This window comes from Desmodus rotundus, chromosome 7 (assembly GCF_022682495.2).
Source record: "Desmodus rotundus isolate HL8 chromosome 7, HLdesRot8A.1, whole genome shotgun sequence".
Taxonomy (NCBI): Eukaryota; Metazoa; Chordata; class Mammalia; order Chiroptera; family Phyllostomidae; genus Desmodus; species Desmodus rotundus.
Genome location: NC_071393.1, coordinates 184,984 through 208,906, shown reverse-complemented (window position 1 = coordinate 208,906; position 23,923 = coordinate 184,984). Strand labels below are relative to the sequence as shown.

Sequence of the window (23,923 nt, the reverse complement as noted above, 5' to 3'; positions counted from 1 at the left end):
CCTTGTTCGACAGCAAGACGTGAGCACACCTGTCCCTCTGTCGAGGCCGGTCTTTTCCCCGGATTGCGGGGGCTCAGCAGGAGCTGGGGCATTGCGGTAACCCGCGCGGATGACCGGAGGCTCTCGCGGAGGCCCGCCAGCCAGCCTGCCTTTTTTGTGAGGTTCCCCACTTCTCTCCATTCACGCCTCCTTCAGAAAGCCGTTCCAGTTAGTTGGACTCTCCGCAGAGGCTTCTGGGAGATGTAGTTTTCTTCCCTTACAGTCCCTTCTGGCCGCTGACCCTTGACGTACTTCCGCGTGCGCCGCACCGCCGTTGTTGTCCGTACGAGCCAGCGGTGCTGGATCTGGCGTGCTGTCAGTGGACACGCGCGGGCAGAGGACGTTCTCAGTGTCTGTGGTTGCGAAGCTGGCGGCGTCGCGGAGTTAACCCGGCTCGGAGCGTGCGTTGCAGACCAGGACCTTGTCCATCCGAGCCCTCCGTGGTCCGTCCGACCTCGGTCTTCCCGCGTCAGGGCCGCGGAACGGTACAGACCCTTCTCTCCGCGTTCCTCTGCCCAGGCTCGGAGGCCGCGTCCCTGCTAGGGACTCAGCCCCGGACCCTCCTTCCATGGGGTACGAGGTCTCTCCTGGGTGGGCGAGGGTGGAGGCGGCAGGGAGACCCTTACGGTTTGGTTCTGCCCCTGGCAGCCTGCACGAAACACCGCGGAATGGCCACCGGGATCCGGACAGCTTCGTGTTGGGTAAGTTAAGGACTTGCTTACTTTTTAAAGCTGACGGCGCCGAGCGCGGACACCTGCATCCCTGCACGGTCACAGCCAGGGCCCGAACTCACGGGCTGCCCCCGACCCCACCCGGGCTCTGGATCTCCAGAGACGTTGTCTTGTAGCATTTCGTGTCCGAGGCCCTCTCCCTCGGCAGTTACACGTGATCGCCAGCTGGGGACCCTGAACTCCGAGGGAAACGAGCGTCCTTACGAAACGATCCGCTACCACTTCCTGTTTTTCACACACAAGGACTAAGTCGTCTTCATATCCAGTACTTTAGGGATTCTTTAGGGAAGTTACTCTCTTCTTTGTCGTTGTTTGTTCAAATGCTTATTTACTGAGTGTCTTTTTGTGTGTGCTGGCACCTGGGGCTGGTGTTGGAGGTGCAAACATAAGTTATGTATGTTTCTTGTTTTGGAGGAGCTGTGGTCTGGCAGGGAGGGTAATCAAAAGTGAACATTGGGCACAGTGGCAAGTTAATGGGTAGGGAGAGGAGTTTTGGAGGAGGAGAGAGGTCCAGTGGACCATCTGGACTGACGGAGTGGGTGAGAGCGGTGACCTTATAGCGATGGATGAACTCCTGACCTGCGTTGGACGCCTGTGTGTTCCAGCCATGGGAGCACGGTTAGAAGACATATCCAGGGACCGGGGTAGTTTTGTAGGTGTTCAGTATGTACTGCCTGTAGTCAATTGTGTGGCTGCCGCAATCTCCAGTTAATCCAAAGCCATGTGGCACCTTCTCACAGCCCACCAGCAAGAGTCCTTTCTCCCCTTGTCTTCCCGGCAAAGTCTCTCCAGCTGCCTAAGCCGCGTGGCAAAAAGAAGCACTCCCAAACCACATGGTCCTCTACTATTCACTCCGGCAAAGCTGCATGTTTCTCTTCCTTCTTCCCCAAAACCTCCTGGTCCTCCCTCTTCTCCTTCAGAACCACGTGATCCTCTCTTGCATTCACCTTATTTCACGAGTAGTTTTCTATAGGAATATTGATCACAGTTAATAAATGAGGTTAGACTACAGTTTGTGCTGTCCTTGTCTTCTATTGTCTGTGGGGTTATGTGAGTTTGTATGATGCGCTGTCTGCATCATTTCCTGACTCGACATCAGATTAGATATGATGGGAACTTTCTATTCCTTGGATATTGGGAGAACTTACTTCTAAATATAATGTGAGCCCTAGCTGGTTGGTGTAGCTCGGTGGGTTGAGTGCCAGCCTGCGAACCAAAAGATCACCAGTTCAATTCCCAGTCAGGGCACACCTCTGGGTTGTGGGCCAGATCCCCAGTTGGGGGCTGGAGAGAGGCAACCAACAAACACATTGATGTTTCTCTCCCTCTCTTTCTCTCTCCCTTCACCTCTCTCTGAAAATAAATAAGTAAAATATTTTTTAAAAATGAGTATAATGTGAGACCATTATCTTTCTGGAGTTTGTTTTATGATCATTGGCTAGTCAACCAGGCTTTCCTAATTCTTTCTGGGCCAATTTTGGTTAGTTTTCTTTTCCTAGAAAATTTCCCATTCTAAGTTTTAAAATTCATTGACATCAACTTGTAACTACAGTCGGTTCTGCTATCATGTTTGCTTTAAACATGTCAATTTGTTTCAACGTAATTGATATCTTAGGGGAAAAGGTGAGCTTTCTGATTTCAGACCACCTTCTTCCTACCACTTTATAATAAGCTACAGCCCCTCTGATACCTAAACATCAGGTGTTTTTCAAGGTAAAGGGCCATATTTATTGTAGCATACTTATGTGTTTCCTAACCATGCAATGTATGTAAAACACCTACTGGTTTTCTTTTTGTACGTGTTGTTGACACAGGTCCTGTTTTTCCCATGAGCCCTATGGTTTTTACTGTGAGATTTTGCATAGTAGTGATTTTTTGTAGCATATATATCTCATTACAGCAGCATAGCCAGTGTATAGAAATGTCTTAATAAATTTTTAATAGGGGTCCTGCCTTGGTCATAATAGTCATGACCAATTAAACAATGCTTGGCCAATTACATTTTAAAATAGTTTCTTTGTATTTTATTTTTATTCACATCGAACTTCAAAAATAGTAAAAGGCTTAAAGTAAAATAAGCCTTCTGGTTTACCCCCACTCTCTGCTCTGCACCCTGCTCTTTCCATCCTGTCCCCAGAGTCAGCGACTGTGGTCTGCATTCACTGTCGTGGCATCTTCTCCTAGCTTTTCTGTAGTCACATCTCTATGCCTGGTTTCACATTTCTCCTCCCTCCGGCATGAAGTAGCCAGCGTAATTCGTGGCCTGGGTGGACTGCATGAGGACACAGACAAGTCGCAGCCTCATTTTCTCCATCACAACCTCAGACCGCCCTGGTGGCTCTTCTTCCCTGGGCCCTGGTGGTCCTCTCAGCAGAGCCCACTACGTTCCGGTGACAGTCTTACTTGGCTGTCAGTTACTTTCAGGTGTTGGAAAGTCCAGTTCACACTCTCATTCCAACCCCACTTCTTCCCCCTCTCAGAGTGCAGAGGGGAGACGGGAGGCTCATCACTGTATTCCCACTTCATTTTCTTATTGCCCTCCTGTGAGGGCTCCTCCTGGATTGGGGTGGGAGGGTCAGTGATGAGAGGAGAGATGCTCCTGTGATCTGGCTATCAGCGCCCAGCCACAGGGGTTGCATGGAGCCTTGTACGTCCATGGTGTGCACGGGTCTCGCTTGCTCACCTGTGTGGCTGTCCGCGGAATTGCACTTCCTGTCTCTCCCCTGCAGGTCCTTCTCCCTGCAGACAGTGCTGTTGGTGGGGGAGCCTGTTCAGGGGAGCAAGTGCAGGACTCCTCTGGGCATCACTTCTCATCTGCCTTTTAAGAGCGCTCCAGCACTGTGTTCAGAATTTCCCAGAGGGCTTGGTGGGCACTTAGGCTGCATATGAGACACTGTCTCCTCCATCCCTTCTTCCCACGGGAGCTCTCCTCCATGGGGACACTTCTCCATCAGTGGCCCACTGCAGGGAACTTTTCTCTGGCAGATTCTGCATGGGTCTTCAGCCCCTCGTTTGCTGTGTTTCTCACTTCTCAGGCTTCCCAGACTCCTCAAAGGGCAGCATCTTGGTCTGCTGTCCTCAACACTCTTCCCTCTCTACATGCCGCCTCACCTCCACCAGGACGTCTTCTGTTCCCTGTCCTCACAAGACTCCCAGAAGCCAACCACTGCTCCCGCATCGGCCCAGGACCTTCATCTTCCACCAGCACCCTTTGAGCCCTGGTTGGCCTCAGTTACAGGTCGCACACTTTCTTGGAAGAAGGCTAAGAATTCACCGCCTTGGCACACTTTATAGTTCCAGGCTCTCACTCCCACTGAGACTCAAGGTGGGCTGGGTAGCTGGCAAGATGATAGATGCTTCTGGAAAGTCAGACCTTCCCATGTGTCTGGCTCCCTTATTGAGAATTGTTCTCTAGCTCTGTGCAAAATATACCCCGGCTGTGCTTTTGTCAAAGACTTGAAACACCTCGTTCCGTTTGCATGTGTAGATGTTTTTCCCTGTACAAGACCGCAAGCTTCTCGGGGGCAGAAGGGGGTTTTACTCATCCTGAAATCTTTAGTCCCCAAAAGCATCTGGCACACAGAATCTCAAAGGTTTTTTTTTCCGTAGTTCTCTCCCAAAATAAATGCTGACCTAGAGGAAGCGACCTGGGAAGGAACATTTCTCCTGTCCCATTCCGCCACATCTTTTCCACGTCGCCTAATGTAACTGTGCCCGTTTGAACGGGGTGTGTGTTATTACAGGGATTATTGTCATTCAAGGATATATCTATGGACTTCACCTGGGAAGAATGGCAGTTACTGGATTCTGCACAGAAGTACCTGTACAGGGACGTGATACTGGAAAACTATCGCAACCTGGTATCTGTGGGTAAGTAACAGCTCTCTGTTAGCCCCGACTGTGACTCTGAAGTTGCCGTCCCTTTCCTTTTGTTGACCTGCCCTGGGACCTCTGAAATACTTGGTGATTATGGGCTTGAACTTTAGAGGTCAGGTGTTCCTCCCTTTTTGGCTGTCACCTCATAATTATAATCTTTCCCCAAGTGTTAATGAGCAGTTGTATGTTGTAGCTCCTGACCCCTTAGTCCCTAGCAATTTGGCCACATCCTTTGCGATTTTGTATTAACAGGGTATCACGGTACCAAACCTGATTTAATTTTCAAGTTGGAGCAAGGAGAAGAGCCATGGATAATAAATGCCAAAATTTCTCGTCCGCGCTATGCAGGTAGGTGAGTGGGGACCCGGAAGACGGGAGGTGTGGGAGGCCACAGGGCGCCACTCAGGCACTTTGTGTATCAAAACTCCTGTCTGGAGTCCTGGAGCTGCTGGGGGAGCCCGGGAGCTCCCCAGGGGAGGCAGTGGCTGCCGTTCACCCACGGTTGGGCATTCCTCCCCTGGCTTGGAGAGGTAGGCATGCCCCCCTCTCTGCGCTCTGCCCAAAGGGCGTTTTCCGGGTTGGTTTCCTTCCTTCGGGCACCTTGTTTTTGTGCCTTCCTCCCCATGGTCACGGGCCCTATCGGCCGGCAGCCTCTCCCCTGGTGTCACTCATGCCTCCACTTCCCTGATATCTCTTGTCCCCTTTGCCATCACCGTCGCATCCCTGAGACCTTACCCACAGCCTTGTACTTCCTTCCCTCCTCTCGACCATCTTTGGAGATCCCCTTGCCTCCTCTCCTCTCGCTGATCACTTTGAAACTATAACTGTTACTTTCTTGGGCGCTTCTTTTCTTAAGACAATTCTGAAACCTAACCTGGTCTCCACTGGCTTCTTTTCCCATTTGAGTTGTCCAAAGCGGTTTATTTCCCAAATTTGGCTGTTTGGTCCCATATTTATAACTATTTTATTTTATTATTTTTTGATTGTTTTTTTTTAAATCAGTGTGAGAGAGAAACATTTGATCAGTTGCCTCCTGTAGACACCCTGACCGGGGACTGAACCCACAACCTAGGCATGTGCCCTAACAAGAATCAAACCCACAGCCTTTTGGTTTATGGGACAAAGCTCTAACCAACTGAGCTATACCAGCTAGGGCTATATTATAACTATTGAAAAGCTTTTCCATTCTGAAAATTTAAGCTTTTATTTCTCTCGGTGTTGTAATATCAAAATTGACATTTTCGTCCTTTTCCCTTCTGCAGTCTAGTCCCAGGTGCGACATGCTTGCAGGAGAGCTCCCCTGTGCTTTTCCATCCTCATCCCTGGTGTGTGGAGCAGGAAGTACCTTCTTCTGAAGTCAGCGTTCCCCCTCAGTTTTCCTGTTGTTGTGATCACTGGGCTTGTACTACTGTTCTTCTGTTCTGCTCTGGGGCTCACCTTGGGTGCCCCTGTCTTTTTCTCCTTTGCTAATCCTGGTACTGCTTTCATTTCTCTTGGTATCTTATCCTTTGAAATATCCTTGTAGTCCCTGTCTCCTCAGTTGTCACCCAGACTAGATCAGTATTCTCTCATACTTCAGCTTCTTAGCTGTATTTGAGAACTCACTTTTCCTTAGCTATTGGTGCTGGATTTATTTTCGTAAATGTCTCATCACAAGTCTGAGAATATAAACAAGGATCTTAAACCCCTGATTGAACCACACAACAAATTTGAGACATTTATAGTCTCAAATGACAAGTTGGTGGCTGTAGGGCAGCAGCTCCACAGTGTCTTAATTCAGAAGTGTGGGGACATCCGGGATCAAGGTTCCAGCTGTCTCCCCTTCGTCATCCCCCATGTTAGCTTTTCTCTTCAGCATGGCTGGGTGGGTGTCTTCGTGACAGGCATCACATGAAGACACAGCAGGAACCACTGGATAAGTCCTGTTTCTTGCCAAAATATCCCTTTCATTGGTGCCCGAAATCTTTCCCAGAAGCCTGAACAATGTATAGCAACTCACAGCTGCCATGCCAGTGCCTAAACCAACCATGGTGTCAGGCCGGGGCCCTGCCTCTGCCAGCCAGACCACCTCCACCATGTCCTCACCAGTCAGGGCTGCGGCACGGAAGGAGGGAGATGCCTTTCAGGTACACAGTGACAGGTGTGTCAGAGTCCCACCTCTGGATATTCCACACAACGTGCTCTCCTTTCCAACTGTACATCTTCCCAAATGGCGATGTTACATGAAAGATAACCATCCCTTCCCCAAAGTGGAGTGGGCACATGTTCTCTTCCTAGACCTGAATTGAGTTACAAGTCTAGGATCTCTCGGGACGTGTGCGGCACCATCCAACAGCTAAGACTCGCCTCCACAGTGGCACAATTCAGAAGCTTGGTGATGTCAGGGACCGAGGAGGTGACATGCAGGTAGTAGATAGATCCTCTATCCCAGATGAACACGGTGATGGGGAAGGAACCGGAGCATTGCCAAGAAGCCCCTCCTTCCAGATGGGGAGGAGGGGAGACAACAGCCGTCACTGGTCCGCTGCTCACCACATCTCTTAGAAAAAGAGTGGGGCAGATGTTTTTGGTATAATTGGTACAATTCCCTTGTTAGCCAGTTTCACAGCTCCTGGCACCTCACTCTGAGAGGGTCTTCCTTGCTGGTAGACCCACAGTCCTCCGTGGCCACGGGTGAGATGAGGTTTGGGGAGAATGAACTCTGGGGGCTACTCACAGTTTCATTAACCCCCTTCTGTTGGTGCACATTATGGGGCATTTAGGGTTGAAGAATCACAGGGTGTTATCACACCAGACTTAGGGTTCCCTTCAAACTTAGCAGGCTTCTGCTTGGTTTTCTGTCTAACTCTGTTAACCCAGTAACAACACCCACTGTTATCTAGGCATAGTCTTTAGGCCTGAGAAGTGCTCCCTTCTAGCTACTGGTCTCAGTATCCTCCCCCTCAGCCTGGAGTTCAGTGGCCCCACTTCCAGGCACAAACTGTAACTGAACTGTTCCAGCACTGTCGGGAGAAGGGGGTCAGGAAGGGAGCTGCGGGAGGCCCCTGTGGTGGCTGTGTGGTAAGGGGAGCAGCTGTCCAGATCCAGACCTGCTGCCGCTCCCTCGGCCCCGCCTGATCAGCCATCACTCTCGGCATCGTGTTCCTGTTTGGGCCTCACAGACGGACCTTCCTGTCCTCTCTGCCTCTCTGTCCAGCTCTAAATGTCATCTGCTCCAGGGCTGTGCAGGTGTCCCTTCTCCCTCAGAGAGCTCATCTGTCGTGTCCTGAATCCCTTTTATACTCTCTGGACACCTACTTTTCACTGAGCACATAGGTCTGACTGCCTGTTTGCTGTCTACACTTTGATATTTAACTGAGATCTCAAATGTAATAAGATGCAAAACAAAGTCCTTTATTCTTCCTCCAAATATGATTCTCCCCCAGTGTTTTTCATCTCAAAGAGCAGGACCACATGTTTCTCAAGTTTAAAATCTAGGCGTTATTAAAACGTCTGTATTGAAAACCACTTTTGATCACTGCCAATTCACTACCCATTTCCACAACGGGACGTGGTTTGGTGGGATCCGGTCCCCTCGCCTCCACACTGAGCTCTCCGGTGCAGGTGCGTGTGGCCAGTGCGTCTCTGAACCGGCGTCAGAGGCCTGTTTCCAAACTCGTTACGTGGCAGCTCTAGAGCTCTTTCATTCCATATCACGTTCATGTTATGATTTAAAAAATATTTTTCTTTCTAGAAGTTTGGAAAGGATGGTACCAGAAAAATCAAGATGTGCTTGAAAGTGTTGAGAGAAACTATGTGTGTAATGCATTTGGAAAACTTCATCTGAGCAAAACGTACGGTTCTTCCAGACAGAGGTTCCCTGAGTATGACACACACGGGAAACGTGTGACCCGGAACTCAGGCTTAATCAGGAGCTGTCTCAGAAAGAGTCCTGATGACGTCCGTGGGTATGAACAGTCCTATTTGCTGAAGCGTCAAAGAGCTCATAGTGTAGAAAAGAACTGTATCTGTGGTGAATGTGGAAAAGCTTTTCGTTGCAAGTCACAGCTCATTGTACATCTCAGAATTCACACAGGAGAGAGACCTTACGAGTGCACTAAGTGTGCGAGAGCCTTCAGCGCCAAGTCAAACCTCAACGCTCATCAGAGAGTGCACACAGGGGAGAAGCCCTATTCCTGCGGCGAGTGTGGGAAAGTCTTCTCTTTCAGGTCACAGCTCATTGTCCACCAGGAAGTTCACACAGGAGGGAAACCTTACGGTTGCAGCGAGTGTGGGAAAGCCTACAGCTGGAAGTCCCAGCTCATTTTACACCAGAGAAGTCACACGGGACTGAAGCCCTATGAATGCAGTGAATGTGGGAAAGCCTTTAGCTTGAAGTCGCCATTCATTGTCCACCAGAGAACTCACTCAGGAGTGAAACCCCATAAATGCGATGAGTGTGGGAAAGCCTTTAGGAGTAAGTCATACCTGCTTGTTCATGTCAGAATGCACACAGGCGAGAAGCCCTATCAGTGCAGTGATTGTGGGAAAGCCTTCAACATGAAGACACAGCTCGTTGTCCACCAGGGAATTCACACGGGAAATAACCCTTACCAGTGCAGTGAGTGTGGGAAGGCCTTCGGTCGGAAGGAACAGCTTACTGCCCACCTGAGAGCTCACGCAGGAGAGAAGCCCTACGGGTGCGGCGACTGTGGGAAGGCCTTCAGCAGCAAGTCATACCTCGTCATACACAGGAGGACGCACACAGGAGAGAGACCCTACGAATGCAGTTTCTGTGAGAGAGCCTTTTGTGGGAAGTCACAGCTCATCATACATCAGAGAACTCACTCAACAGAGAAGCCCTATGAGTGCAGTGAGTGTGAGAAAGCCTATCCTCGGAAGGCATCACTTCAGATCCACCAGAAAACTCACTCAGGAGAGAAACCATTCAAATGCAGTGAGTGCGGGAAAGCCTTCACCCAGAAATCATCTCTCAGTGAACATCAGAGAGTCCACACAGGAGAGAAACCATGGAAATGTTCTGAATGTGGGAAAACCTTCTGTTGGAATTCAGGGCTCCGCATACACAGAAAAACTCACAAGTGAAGTTAGAGTGAAGTAGATGTTAGAATCATTCTAATAAAACTTGCTCCTCAGGAGACTTCAGATGATAATGTAGACAGGATATATAAGCAGGAAGCCCTAAAACTACACACATTAAGTTAATGTAGGAGAAAAACCAAGCATATTTGCAATGAGTGTGCAAAAGCTTTTAGAAATGTCATATACAGGCTTTGTAGGTGAGAATAATGGAAGGAACTGAGCAGTAACTATTGAATGTAATGGCATCATGAGGCATTAATTTGGAGAATTCATTCTGAGAATACTTTATAAATTTAATAAATTGGGAACACGTTTTCCCATAGAAAATGTGTTACATGGAGAGTCACGTTCCAGATTTGAAGCTCTGTTTTAGAGGGAAGGAAATAATTATAAACCTTAGACTTTTCCATGGTGGAATATAAAGGTTTTTATTTTGATATGTAAATAAAACATCAGGGAAACAGAAGGAACATTCTGCAGGTTAAGGGATATTTAGTGCGACTTTCCTGAGCAACACTGAATAGCATTTTTTAAAGTTTTGTTATTTTTTAATGTAACTTGTTATACATATATTTGATTGCAGAACCCTCCCCAATATTCTCCATAGTAAATGTTAGATATCAGTATTGTCTATTTCTTAGCAATATAAATAATATAATGTGACTTAATAAATGAAAGGACATCGTTCTAACCCCATACAAGGTCACTTAGGCGTCTACGTACGTGGGTCTGGCAGGTAGTACAGGGCTGCTTGAGGGAGCTCACCGTGAGGCACATCGAGGGTATTTTCAGGGGTGTCCAACCTTTTGCTGTCTCTGGGCCACACTGGAAGAAGAAGAGTTGTCTTGGGCCACACATTAAATACGTTGCAATACGTAATCACAAAAAAATCATGATATATTAGGTAAATTTACGATTTTGTGTTGGGCGGTGTTCATATCCATCCAGGAACACATGGGTCCCGTGGGTTGCAGGTTGGACACCCCCATTGTAGCAGGCCAGTAGCCATTCCTGTGCATCCATATGAGCACCCTAGTTTTCTCTGGAGAAATAGCTCTGTTGTCATCATGTCTTTCTGGGTGTCCTGTCCACTCGCTGCAGGTGGGCATTGCACCTACTGTTGGGGAAGGGGAGCCTCTTCCAGGACCTGGAGTCTAGTCAGTTTCAGGTGAACCAGAAGGGAAATGGAGTTCAGATGTTCTTGTCTCAGAACCCTGTGGAGACCACTGGCTCCTTCCTGCTCTGCTGATGTCCTAGAACAACTCTGGGTATGCTCCCTTTTGGAACCTGGTTTTCTGGCTTTATGGGTGCTTCCTTATAACTTTTTAATAAAAGTGTTTTTTTTTTTCTTGCTCAAATTAAGGAGGAGTTTTTTGTAACTGCAGGGCTTTAGTTTATAAACTTGTTACCCCTAAGCAGTGTGTAGGTAACAAAATGGTAGAGACAAGTGCAGTTTGTGGCTAGGTTTTTTTCCTGAAATGAAGAAAATCTTTCAGATTCTTGATTAAGTTCCAAGGCAGAAACTTTTGAGCTCATAGTATGAAATGATGTTCTTGTTTGTGTACACCAGCAATCTTGTGGCCCCTGAGGAGATTCTGGGAACTCTGAGGAACTATTGCCATGGAAGAGTTTTACATTAATGAGGAAATCTGGGACTGGAGATGCGTTGGCCCTTAAGTTCAACAGTGACAGGTTTGAAGCCCTGAAGTCTCTCCTCAAAGCAGAGCGTTAAACTCTGCACCTCACTGTGAAATTGCTGAAACAATTGCTTGCTCACAGCTATAGTGTTGAGATGGTGACAGCCAGATATATATTTGGCTTGCTGAGTTAAAAAGGTCATCCACCTCAAACTTGCATAGGCCTAGAAACAGTCAACTAATAATTGAGGCACAGATATCTGAGAGGAATCTGAGAACAGCCAGCAAGCTCTGATGCACTTCGGACTGTGTGCTCTTCATCTGGGCACACAGACCAACAACAGCTTGCTGCTAATGGCAAGATGCAAGAGGACAGAGATAAACTGATGAATGAATTAAGCATAAAGGAATTAGATCCTAAAGATTTCGAAGACAGTTTATCCATATTACTAAAAATGGGAAAGCATGCTGTGGCGAGGACACCAAGGATGTGGCAGGACAGCTGTTAAATATAGTAGGTGTGTGACTTGTGAATCCAATCAGATATCTCAGCAGAAATTCTACCAACTTGGACTGACGAGGACAGAGAAGGGTTGAAACGAAGGAAGTTGTTGGACTTTTGAGATTCTACGCACAGGAAACAAGCTGATAGAGGGATCTAGCTTTAAACATAGGTTGACCTTAAAGAAAAGTGGAGAATGACTCTGAGAGCAGGACCACCCCCTGGGCTCCAGAAGATGAAGCTGTTTTCAGTGGCAGAGAGCTGGCCTACCAGGCAGGGATGAGGGAACAGTATCCCCACCCATATCCGCTATGGGCTTGGTGGACAGAACATTCAGCCACAGAGCGCTTGGAAATCTCTTCAGCTAAATATCCCAGTTCACTACCTGGAAGTTCTACTTTTCACAAAACAGAACACAAGTCAGTCAAGTTCTTTCCCACTTATTCCAAAAATCCCCTTTTTTCTCCAATCTCCAATAACATGTCACTCATTTTTTTCCGACACCTTACCAAAAGACCTCCAACATTAGTATTTCTGCCGAGTCTTCTCAAGGCAGTCTGGGCTTTTTCTCTCAATCACCTCTAAACACTATCTTCTGCTGCTAACTCCAAAGCCACATCCACGTTTTTAGGCATTGGCTATAGAAGTGCCCCGTTTTCCAGTACCAGAGTCTTTATTCACTTACTAGGGCTGCTGGGACAAAGTGCTACAAAGTGAGTGTTTGCCTAAAGTCTCAGTTCTGGAGGCTCGAAGTCTGAAATTGGGTACCAGGAGGGTTGTCTCCTTCTGGGGATGGTGAGGGAAGAGTCTTCCAGGCATCTGTTTGGCTTGTAGATACCCATCTTCTCTCTTTGTCTCTTTACATCGTTTTCTCTTTCTCATCAAAATTTCTCCTTTTTATAAGAACACCAGTCATATTGGTTTAGGACCCACCTAATGACTTCATGTTAACATGCTAAGTGCTTTAAACATCCTTTGTGAAAGGAGGGTCACATTGAGGTGTGGGGGCTAGGACTCTCACATGTCCGTTGGGGGGACACAGTTAACCCATAGCAGTCAATGAGGAAATAGACAACTTGAACAAACCCAATGAGACCTAACAGACGTGTGTGGAGCCCTCCACCCCAATGCATGGGAGTTTACATTCTCAAGTGCACAAGGAATGTTCCACAGTATGGGCCAAATGCTGGGCCATAGAACAAGCTGCAGAATTTAACACTGAGGTTTTGTCAAAAGGAAACTGCAATCAGCTTGAAAGCAGAGGCCAAATTTGGGACATTTTGAGCATCCAAATAAATATAACAGGTTATAACCCAAAGAATAAGATGAGGATCCATGTATCCCTATTGACATAAACAAGTGTATAGACAAGTAGGGGAGAAGGGAAGACTCTTCCTTACAGTAAAATATAACAATAAATACCAAATGAAAAGCAAGACTCATCCATGAATGCTAAATTTAGGTGGGTGACAGTGTCTATGAGAGAATATTTCATTAGTCTCAAAACATCTGCCCACAAAATACTTATTAATTACAATTGGAAAAATAACTTCACCAAGGAGAAATAGGGCATTTATCACCTTAATTTAACCATCAAAATTAATATTGCCATTATTGGTACAAACTAATTTATGAAACTTGATACGATTCTCTGAGAACAAACACCACTTCTGTAGTAGTCCTGCCCAAATGCTTCACCTGAACCTAAATCGTAAGTCAGTGTCTACCAAACAAGGTGAGGGCTCTTCGTCACTCCCAAAGCCAGCGCTGAGGTCACGAGATGAAGTCTGAAAGGCCGCCCCGGTGCCCTGGGACTGAAGATTCATGACGTTGGATGCTGAACCCAAATTTTGTTTCTGACACATCAGGATATTTGTTGGAATTTGAATAAGTTCTGGGTATTAGATAGCAGTACTGCACTTATGTTAATTCTTCAGTTTGATCATTTTCCTGTGATTAGATTATGGGATGACTGTGTTGGACTTAACGCACTGAGGTGTTGAGGAATGTAGAGGAATTATGTCTGCAAATCATGATCCTACCTTACAAGAAAAATATGTTATTCTATAAAGAAAGCAGACTTGGTAAAATGTTAACATTTGGCAAGGACAGGTAAAAAGTATTTAGGAATTCTTTAGTACTCTGTAACTTCTGTAATTCTGTACTATTTTTTTCTTTTCAGTAGTATGAAATCATTTCTAAATAAAAGAAAAAATGAATTTAACGAGGCCACTGGATATCATAGGCATAATAAACTACTTAGGAATACACCTGATACAATGTTGAATTTAAAATGAGATCCGGGAATAAATCTTTTTAAAACTTACATAAACCAAGAATCTATGAATAAAATGATAAAATGCTAATGAAATTCATAAAAGAACTGAAAAGATAATTGAAAGATATTGGAGTAGAGTCAATATAATAAAAATATCTCATACAAAATATAATACAATTCCAATAAAAAAATGAAAGAATACTTTTTCGGAAAAGTGACCATCAGATTCTGCTATTTACAGGAAAGTTTCCAGGTCTCACAGTATCTAACACAACAATCAACAAGCACAACAATTACAGGAATTTTCACTTCTAGATATAAGAGGTAATTTATTATGCTACAATAATAAAACTATGTCATCTATACATTGATAGACTAATAGGCCAATGGAACAGAAAGGATTCTATAAAGTACTCTTGAACATATAACAAAATTAATTCACAAATATTGAAGAAAGCATGGGCTATTTGATGCTTAGTATTATGGGCTGATTGCATCTTCCCTCCAAATTCACATGTTCAAGTCCTAACACCCAGCACAGTCAGGATGTGACTGTATTTGGAGACAGGGGCTTTTAAGAGGTAATTAAGGTAAAATAAGGTCATCTGGATGGCTGAAACCCAAAATGAAGACATAGGCACAGAGAGATGACCCTGTGCAGACCAGGGAGAAGAGAGCCACCTGCACAGCAAAGAGAGAGGCCTCAGAAGAAACCATACCTGTCAATACCTTGATCCCAATTTCCAGTCTCCAGAATTGTGACAAAAATTTCTGTTTTTTACCCTGCCCAGTCTGGGTTATTTTGTTATGGCAGCTTTAGCAAACTAATACACTAGGGATTAGGAAAGTAGCTTCCCATGTGGAAACAAAATGAAATGAGATCAGTATCTCACGCTATATGAATACACACAACTCCAGAGAGACTGAAACATAAATGTCAGAGCTACCTGCTGAAACTCTGAGGAGATAATACAAGGAAATATTTTATGATATCAGGACAGAGAAAGATGTCTTAAGACACATGGAAATCATGAAGGAAAAGCTAGATAAATTTTGTAATGTCAAAACTAAAATCTAAGAGACCAACAACTTTATAAACAAAGTTGAGAGACAAGGATTAGACAAAAAAATTAAAACATATTGCATATTGAGGATTAGTAAACAATATCCATTCAAATCCATGAAACTAGTAGAAAAGGATAAATCCAATAGAAAAATAAGCAAATGAGAATTGACAATTTATGGAATGAACCCCAAATCATGTAGAAATGTGTATACTTCAGCAGTCATCATGGAAACACATTATTTGTATGTTCTCTATTTCAAAATATTATTCCAATTTTTAAAATTTTGATTTTGGGTACCTACACCATCTTCCTAATTTCTAATGTTCCACTATTAGGCAGCACACAGGCTTTATCGTTAAAGTCTCTATGTTTTCTTAATATTTTTAAAGTGGCAAATTTTTATATTGTAATTTATTTAAAAAAAACCCTGGAATGTGCTTTTAAATTAAAACTTTTCATCTTATTAAGGTGATTATATTTTTCCTTTGACTTATTGTTAAGGTAATGTTAATGGGCAGCCTGATCATCTCTGTATATCTAGAATAGAACCCACTTAGTTGCAGTATATTTCAGTTAGGCATTGCCCGCTTCTCTGTTAATAATTCTTCAGTATTTTTCATGGATAGTCATAATTGTTTTGTCTAAGCTTCCAAGTCATAACATTTATTAATTTTGGTGTCCCATGCTATTTAATAAATAGAAAAAACTTTCTTCTAATTCCTGTAGAACTATGTAAACATAAGAATTCTCTGATCACTGGATGCTTGAAAAAAATCACCAGAAACTCATGACTGATGCTTTTTGACAGAGAATCTCTGAAGTTGTCTTCCTTTTTATCCTTGATTAGGTTTTCTCATTTCTTGGGTCAAATCTGATATACAGGGTCTGGCAGAAGTAAGGCCTACTTGAGTGTGGTTGGAAGGGTAATAATATCATCGTAATAACTTTATAGTTTTAATTTGAACATTTCACCTAAAATGTCATATGGTGCGCTTGATTGTGATATTGTTATGTTACAGAATTGCATACTTATGATCTTGTAATAAAAGATTTTGTAATAAGGAGGGGGCTTTATTTGTGCTAGACCCTGTATCTGTCATAAAAAACTTTGAGTATTTTAGCACTGAGAGGATCCTCATTCAATTTCCTGTGTGTCTGTTATTCCTTCCTTTTCATCCTACCCTTCTCTCTCTTTTTCGAGGGTAACTATTTATAATTGCCCACCCCCACCTTGAAGTATGGATCAGCTTTGCTTTTTTCCTTTAATTCCTATCTGCTTCCCATAATGTATTAGTTTCCTCAAATGAATTCTTAAGCCAATTGTCCTTTTTTTTTTTTTAAGATGTTATTTATTTATTTTTAGAGGGACGTAAGGGAGAGGGAGAGAAACATCCACGTGTGGTTGCCTCTTCCGTCCCCCTGGTGACCTGGCCCATGTGCCCCGCCTGTGAATCGCACTGCCGACCCTTTGGTTGGAAGCCGGCGCTCATTCCACTGAGCCACACCAGCCCGGGCCACTTGGTTTTCTTTTTTAACCTACTTTCAGGTTTGTATTCCTGCTACTTCAAAATTCTAACCGTTTATTTACGTCTCTCTCAGAAGCTCAATCAAGGATCTCGCTCTGGTGCTGGCGGTCGTTCCCAGGACGCCGGGACGCCCAAACCGCGAAGTCTTCTGGGAAGTGTAGTCCGAAAGCGCCTTGCTCTCGCGCACGCGCACTCGCATGGTCACCGACGCTTGCGGGTTGCGCTCTCTTTGTCCTTCGCAGCCGCGCAGAGGAGAGTGCGGACAGATCCTCGTGTGGTGCAGCAGTCGGCAGTAATCGCGGAGGCGCGGGAGTCATCCGAAGGACGGAGGGCCGGGGGCGTTGTGCTGGCCGGGGGGCGGGGCGGCGGCCGGGTCACGTGGTTCCGGATCCTGCGCATCCGAGGTCGGAGTGTTGTGGGTGGGTGTCGAAGTTGTTTCGGATTCCGGCCTGCGTTTCTAGTGAGGCCGGCGGCTGGGGCGTGTGTAGTTCCGGCCCGGACTGTAGGGGTTGCTGGGCTGCAGGCTTCGAAGCCGGTAGGCGTCGCACTTAGGCCGGCGGGGAGTCCGGGGTGCCTGGGGCAGGGTGTGGCGGGCGCCGGTGGACCTGGCCAGAGCGCGGGGGAGCTACGTCAGGGCCCGGGCCCCAGTCCTTCGGAGGAGTTGAGGACCCTGTGGCATCCTGACGGTGCTCCGCGTGCTGGCGAGAAGGCGCCCGCGGGGCGCGTGCGGCGAGTCGGGAGAAGTCAGCACGCCGCCTCTGGGTGGCCCACAGCCCTTTCTCCTGAGGCTGCGTTCCGTCGGCCTCCTGGGTTCTCGCCTCTCCGGGACGTTATCTTTCAGGTCGGTTTTTTAAAGCAGTGCCTCCCGCCCGTGGCATCCTTGGATGTGCTCGGCTGTGATCCCTGGCCTGGTCCCGTTGGCAGGCTGGGACCCTGTGGCCGCACCGGGGAACCGATTGCGTGAGTGTCTGTGGCGCCCGCGTAGGTGGCCAGGGGGACGCTTGCCGGGCCTGCTGTCTCCTCCAACCCAATTGCACTCATCCCCGCTCTACATTGTTCAGTGGAAATTTTTAAAGGGTTTCTCCCCTTAAAGAAAAATAAAATAAAGTCCCCCCCACCCCTGGCACCGCCAAGCCCCCGGGAGTGGGGGGGGAATCGACTTTGGACAGTAGCTTTTGTGGACAGGACATCACTGACTTGACCACCGTTTTCTGGGTTGAACAATTTTCATATGAAAAAGAGGGAGTGGGAAGAAATGATCTATTTTCCCCAGCTTTGATGCTTTTTGCTCTCATTAAAACATACTTTTTTTTGTTATTACTATTTTTAAATATATTTATTGATTATGCTGTTGCAGTTGTCCCATTTCCGCCCCCTTCACTCCACTGCACCCTGCCCACCCCCTCCCTCCCACATTCCCCCCTATAGTTCATGTCCATGGGTCATACTTATAAATTCTTTGGCTTCTACATTTCCTACACTATTCTTACCCTCCCCCTGTCTATTTTCCACCTATCATTTATGCTACTTATTCTCTGTACCTTCCCCGCTTCTCTCCCCCTCCCACTCATTGACAACCCTCCATGTGATCTCCATCTCTGTGGTTCTGTCCCTGTTCTAGTTGTTTGCTTAGTTTGCTTTTGTTTTTGTTTTAGGTTTGGTTGTTAATAACTGAGTTTGCTGTCATTTTTACTGTTCCTATTTCTGATCTTCTTTTTCTTAGGTAACTCCCTTTAACATTTCATATAATAAGGGCTTGGTGATGATGAACTCCTTTAACTTGACCTTATCTGAGAAGCTCTTTATCTGCCCTTCCATTCTAAATGATAGCTTTGCTGGATACAGTAATCTTGGATGTAGGTCCTTGCCTTTCATGACTTTGCATACTTCTTTCCAGCCCCTTCTTGCCTGCAAGGTCTCTTTTGAAAAATCAGCTGACAGTCTTATGGGAACTCCTTTGTAGGTAACTGTGTCCTTTTCTCTTGCTGCTTCTCAGATTCTCTCCTGTTTAATCTTAGGTAATGTAATTATGATGTGCCTTGGTGTGTTCCTCCTTGGGTCCAGCTTCTTTGGGACTCTCTGAGCTTCCTGGACTTCCTGGAAGTCTATTTCCTTTGCCAGATGAGGGAAGTTCTCCTTCATTATTTGTTCAAATAAGTTTTCAATTTTTTGTTCTTCCTCTTCTCCTTCTGGCACCCCTATGATTCGGATGTTGGAACGTTTCAAGATGTCCTGGAAGTTCCTAAGCCTCTCTTCATTTTTCTGAATTCTTGTTTCTTCATTCTTTTCTGGTTGTACGTTTCTTTCTTCCTTCTGGTCCACACCGTTGATTTGAGTCCCAGTTTACTTCCCGTCACTATTGGTTCCCTGTACATTTTCCTTTGTTTCTCTTAGCATAGCCTTCATGTTTTCATCTAATTTGCGACCAAATTCAACCAATTCTGTGAGCTTCCTGATTACCAGTGTTTTGAACTGTGCATCTGATAGGTTGGCTATCTCTTTGTTGCTTAGTTGTATTAGTTCTGGAGCTTTGATCTGTTTTTTCATTTGGGCCATTTTTTTTGTCTTGGTGTGCCTGTTCCGTAAAGGGGCGGAGCCTTAGGTGTTCACCAGGGCAGGGTAACGCTGGTTGCTGTGCTGTGACCCTGTACATGGGAGAGGGGCCGAGAGGGAGCAAAGGCACTTGCTCCACTCTCTGCCGGATTTGAGTCACCCCCTCTGCTACCCACAATCAAACTGGGCCCCTCTGGTGCTGGTTCCCGAGTGGGTGGGCTTGTGCACGCTCTAGGCCCCTGTGGGTCTCTCCAGTGAACTCTCCTGTGAGGCTAGGAGTTTCTCCCGCTGCCGCCTCAACCCCCACGGGCGTTTTCAATCAGAGGTTTGAGGCTTTATTTCCCTGAGCTGGAGCCCTGGGTTGCGAGGTCTGCTTCGTTCCCCCGCCGTTCCTCCCGGTTTATCTATGCGCGAATGTGGGGCCGCTGGGGCCACTAGCCACCACCTTGTGTGGTCAGCCAGCTGCAGCCTGGCCTGCCCTGCTCCACAATCCGCTGCCTCACGGGGTCCACCAGCCGCCACCTTGCTGCAAGTCCTCTCCGCCCCGGCTGCCCGTCTCCGCCCCTGCTACCGGTCTGGATGAATGCCTCTTCTTTATCTCCTTGGTCGTCGGACTTCCATACAGTTCGATTTTCTGTCAGTTCTGGTTGTTTTTTGTTTTTAAATTGTTGTTGTCCTTCTTTTGGTTGTGCGAGGAGGCACAGTGTGTCTACCTACACCTCCATCTTGGCTGGAAGCCCTAAAACATACTTTTTAATTTAATTATTATGTTGTTTACTTTGTTTCAACCATGTAGTGTTAGACTGAAACTGCTCTGCTTGCCCCTGGTTTTCTTGGTTTAAGGAATAACATTAAAAAAAAGAAATTAGCCCTGACTGGTATGGCTCCCTGGGGTCACTGGTTGGATTCACTGTAGGGCACAGGCCGGAGTCCCCAGCCAGGTCCCTGGTTTGGGGCGTGGGAGGCAACCAGTCAATGCTTCCTTTATCTCCTTCCTGTCTCCTCTAAGTAAATAAAGTCTTTTTTAAAGGTGTATATCTTTATACTTTTTTCCATTATAAATTTAAAATATGTTCACTGTAGTCAGTTTGGAGAATCTTGGTAAACTTTCAAATACAAATCTTTGTCCTGTTAACAGGAGTCTGCTAGCGTTTTGGTCCATTTCTTCTGGCCAGTAAGTGTGTGTGTGTCTTCAGTACATCTTATTTATATTTACTTTTCAAAAACAAAATTGAGAATATGCTGCATGTGCAGCTTAAAGCCATTACAATATATCACGAATATCTTTTTGTAAATTGGAATATTTTATCCCAATTGAGGAGTTTAAATTTACCCGAGGAGTTTTTCAACTGGCCTGTAAGAACCTCTCTTTCTCTTGTTGTTATGCTCAGTCTGCCCTGTGCCACCTTTTCTGCACAGGGGACTGTATCGCTCTTGTACTGGGAACATAAACAGGGCCTTCCCTCCCTCCAGGACTGCTGAGAGGCCGCAGTCACTGACTCTGGGGTGGACAGCATGGGACTAGTGCCCCAGATCCTCTGCTTCCTGGGTGCATCATTGATGCTGGGCAAGTTGCCAAACCTGTATGCTGAATGCTTTAAAAAAGACAATATGGTGTATAGGACATTGACCCTTAAGTATAAATGTTACTTTTTATTCTTTTTCTTTCCTCTGAAATTCTTTCAGAACTTGATGCTGAGGGGGACTACAGGATGAAGACGAAGGTAGTTTCCTTCTGAAGATAAATGTGAGAGCTGTCACCAAGAGCTGCAGTGTTCTGCAGGAAATGGCCAAGGTAAAAAAAACACCAGTGAAGAGCTTAAGTCTCCATAGATGAGGGGACGTGTGACAGCCAAGTACAAGAGTTCGGGGTGGCCCCTGGCTGATGTGGCTCAGGGATTGAGCACCAGCCTGCAGAATGAAAGCCAGTTTGATTCCCTGTTGGGGCACAGGCCTGGGTGGTGGGCCAGGTCCCCAGCTGGAGGTGTGTGAGAGGCAGCCATCGATGTTTCTCTCCCTCTTTCTTCCTCCCTTCCCCTCTCTCTAAAAGGAAATAAATAAAATCTTTAAAACAAAAAAGTTTAGGGGTGGGGCTTGCCCTGCAAGGGCCAACTTTCAAAAACATTTTTTAAATTAAAGTAAAATAAGTGCAAGTCTTCATTGTAAGAAACTTAAATTATCGGGAATACTTTTTAACTGCCTTGCTGATGACTTAACACAACCCCGTTCGCCTGAAATTCTCTATTCTGTATATTATTTGCAGTAAATCTACCTCCTTTTGACCTCTCTGCTCTTCACAAGCTCTCACTGAAACCCAGCTAGTCACCAACGTCACCAAATAGTCTCTGACAAAATTACAAAGGAAACTTAAAAACCACATTGTGGATTGGGCTATGTGCTTTAGGAAATGGTTTCACTGATAAACATAGTTTTATTCATTAAAATGCTAGAATGTTTAAAAAAAGATTTTATTTACTTGTTTTTAGACAGGGGAAGGGAAGGAGAAAGAGAGAAACATCAATGTGTGGTTGCCTCTCATGCACCCCGCACTGGGGACCCTGCCGCAGCCCAGGCATGTGCCCTGGCTGGGAATAGAACTGGCGACCCTTTGGTTTGCAAACCAGTGCTCAATTCACTGAGCCACACCAGCCAGGGCAAAATGCTAGAATTATTATTACGTGAAATGAGGTGAAGTGGAAACATAATTCAAATGAAATGACATATTTGTTGAGGGTGTGTTTTCCTGGCGTGGGTATGTGTCTTCTTTATGATTGATATATTTTTAGCCACATACAGGTTTCTGCATTTTTTAATGTTTAAATGTATTAGCTTTTTTGAAAAAAGCTCTGTTGCTTTTACATTTGTATCATGCTTGGAAAAATCTACCCCCCCCCCCCCGTTACCTAAATACTCATCTGTGTTTTCTTCAGGTGGTATTGTGGTGTGCATAATCGGCCTGGAAGTAGTGTGTTGTAATGTAAGAGATACATAACTAGCTTTACTTTCTTTCAGATGTTACCGCTTGTGTTCATTAAGTAATCCACTTACTCTTGGCTTTGGAATAGCAGTTGCATCCTAAATTCTTAGATATTTGGACTATAACGCTTTATTCATCTGTATATCTTTTTTTTCAGTCAGTGTTAAATTGCTTTTCTGATTATATAATTTTATAAAATGTGTTAATGTCACAGGGACCTGTCTGCAGTTATTAGTTTGTATTTCCATAAAGTTCCACACTGTTCCTGAACATCTTTGCTGCTAGATGAACATTAGAATTGCTTGTTGAAGGAAAACTTTTTGAGATTATGATTTGAGTTAATAAAGATATAAATCATTTTTGACTAAATTATCTTTAGTATAATATGAAGTCTTTCTATCCCAGAAGAAGACCAAATTGTACATGTATGAAGTCTATTTTTATAGTCCCCATTGGTATTTTCAGTTTGTTTCATGTGGATCTTACATATTTCTTGTCAAGTATATTCCTACATATTTTATGTATTCATTCTTTCTATTATGAGTATATTTTATCTTCTACATTTTCATTGTTTTATATAAGAAAGCTGTTGATACTCTAGAACTATATTTATGAATCTGGTAAGATGGTCTTTCTGTAGTGGGAAAAAGACAAAGACCATTTTTTCAAAAAGATTTTACTTATTTATTTTTATAGAGATGGGAAGGGAAGGAGAAAGAGAGGGAGAGAAAAATCAGTGTGTGGTTGCCTCTCGCATGCCCAGCCCTCAACTGAGGCCTGTGCCCTGACTGGGAATCCAGCCAGCAACCCTCTGGTTCTCAGGCAGGCACTCAATCCACTGAGCCGCACCAGCCAGGGTGACAACAACAATTTTTAAATGTACCATGTATTTTTTTTGTTGTTGTTAAAAATATACAGATATTTTCCACCATCTCTTAAGAGTGGTTGTCTGTTGTGTGGTTATATCATAGGTAATATGATACTTCTTATTTAGTTGATATGCATTTCAAAATTTCATTGTCATGTTTTTCTTTTGTAGTAATAATTATGGCTAATATTTGTTCAATGCTGATGTGTGCCAGCTACTGTTCTAAGATGCATGTATTTTCATAATTTAAGGTGTAAAGGAATAACTTCTGGTGTAGCTGTGAGAAACCTCCGTACGCGTTTCTGAGTGGGCGCTGAAGTTCGAATCACAGAGAGGCAGGAAAGGGAGGAGCTTGGTTTTCTTTTCTGAGTGCTGCTCTATAGTATGGTGTAGCGGTGAGCAGCTCTTCTCCAGCTGTGTTTTTATGGAAATACGGTGACTGAATTTGTGCATGGAAAGAAGGGCTAATTCTAAGGTATATGGGTGGACATGTGAATAAACATACCCAGTGACACTGTGATTTTGGTACTTAATGCCCTCAACAAGGCAAGAGGGACATGACATTCCAGCTCCACTGCTTCATAGCTGTGCAGTCCTGGGCACAGTTTCACTCCAGGTCTTAGTTTTTCTGTAAAGTGGAGATTATGCTAAATGCCTTACTGAGTCATCTGTGAGAGTAATTATAAAGTGCTTAGTGTTGTGTCTTAACGTGTAGAAGAGACACAGACGTTAGCTGTTGTTACTACAAAGACCTAGGCACTTTCCTTTTAATAGCTCATGTAATGCT

At 45.2% G+C, this 23,923-nt stretch overlaps 2 protein-coding genes across 5 annotated transcripts in view; both read left to right on the top strand.

Annotated features, from left to right (window-relative positions):
* The first annotated feature begins 282 nt into the window (after positions 1-282).
* ZNF26 (zinc finger protein 26) lies at positions 283-14,369 on the top strand. 4 transcript variants are annotated; one of them, XM_071221856.1, is made up of 6 exons: positions 283-524; positions 688-740; positions 3,806-4,095; positions 4,514-4,640; positions 4,899-4,994; positions 8,380-14,369. In XM_071221856.1, the coding sequence occupies exons 4-6, from the start codon at positions 4,541-4,543 to the stop codon at positions 9,729-9,731; spliced, it is 1,548 nt and encodes a 515-aa protein (XP_071077957.1). In that variant the 5' UTR covers positions 283-524; positions 688-740; positions 3,806-4,095; positions 4,514-4,540; the 3' UTR covers positions 9,732-14,369. The 4 variants fall into 4 exon arrangements, with proteins under 4 accessions (XP_071077957.1, XP_045056838.1, XP_024422337.1 ...); XM_045200903.2 differs by lacking the exon at positions 3,806-4,095 and having other exon boundaries at positions 384-524; positions 4,532-4,640; XM_024566569.4 differs by lacking the exon at positions 3,806-4,095 and having other exon boundaries at positions 384-524; positions 8,380-14,368.
* A 2,577-nt stretch (positions 14,370-16,946) lies between these two features.
* The window catches only part of ZNF84 (zinc finger protein 84), a 32,344-nt gene continuing 25,367 nt past the window's right edge, over positions 16,947-23,923 (top strand). Inside the window, exons 1-2 of the mRNA XM_071221854.1 lie at positions 16,947-17,698; positions 20,978-21,086. The gene's annotated coding sequence lies outside the window, so the exon portion shown is untranslated. The remainder of the gene's footprint in view (positions 17,699-20,977; positions 21,087-23,923) is intronic.

Excerpts from the sequence above, each read along its gene's own strand:
- ZNF26 (XM_024566569.4), top strand. The coding sequence starts at position 708 with ATGGCCACCGGGATCCGGACAGCTTCGTGTTGG. Across the intron at positions 741-4,513 it reads TCCGGACAGCTTCGTGTTGG|GGATTATTGTCATTCAAGGA; the intron begins GTAAGTTAAGGA and ends GTGTTATTACAG. Across the intron at positions 4,641-4,898 it reads TCGCAACCTGGTATCTGTGG|GGTATCACGGTACCAAACCT; the intron begins GTAAGTAACAGC and ends TTGTATTAACAG.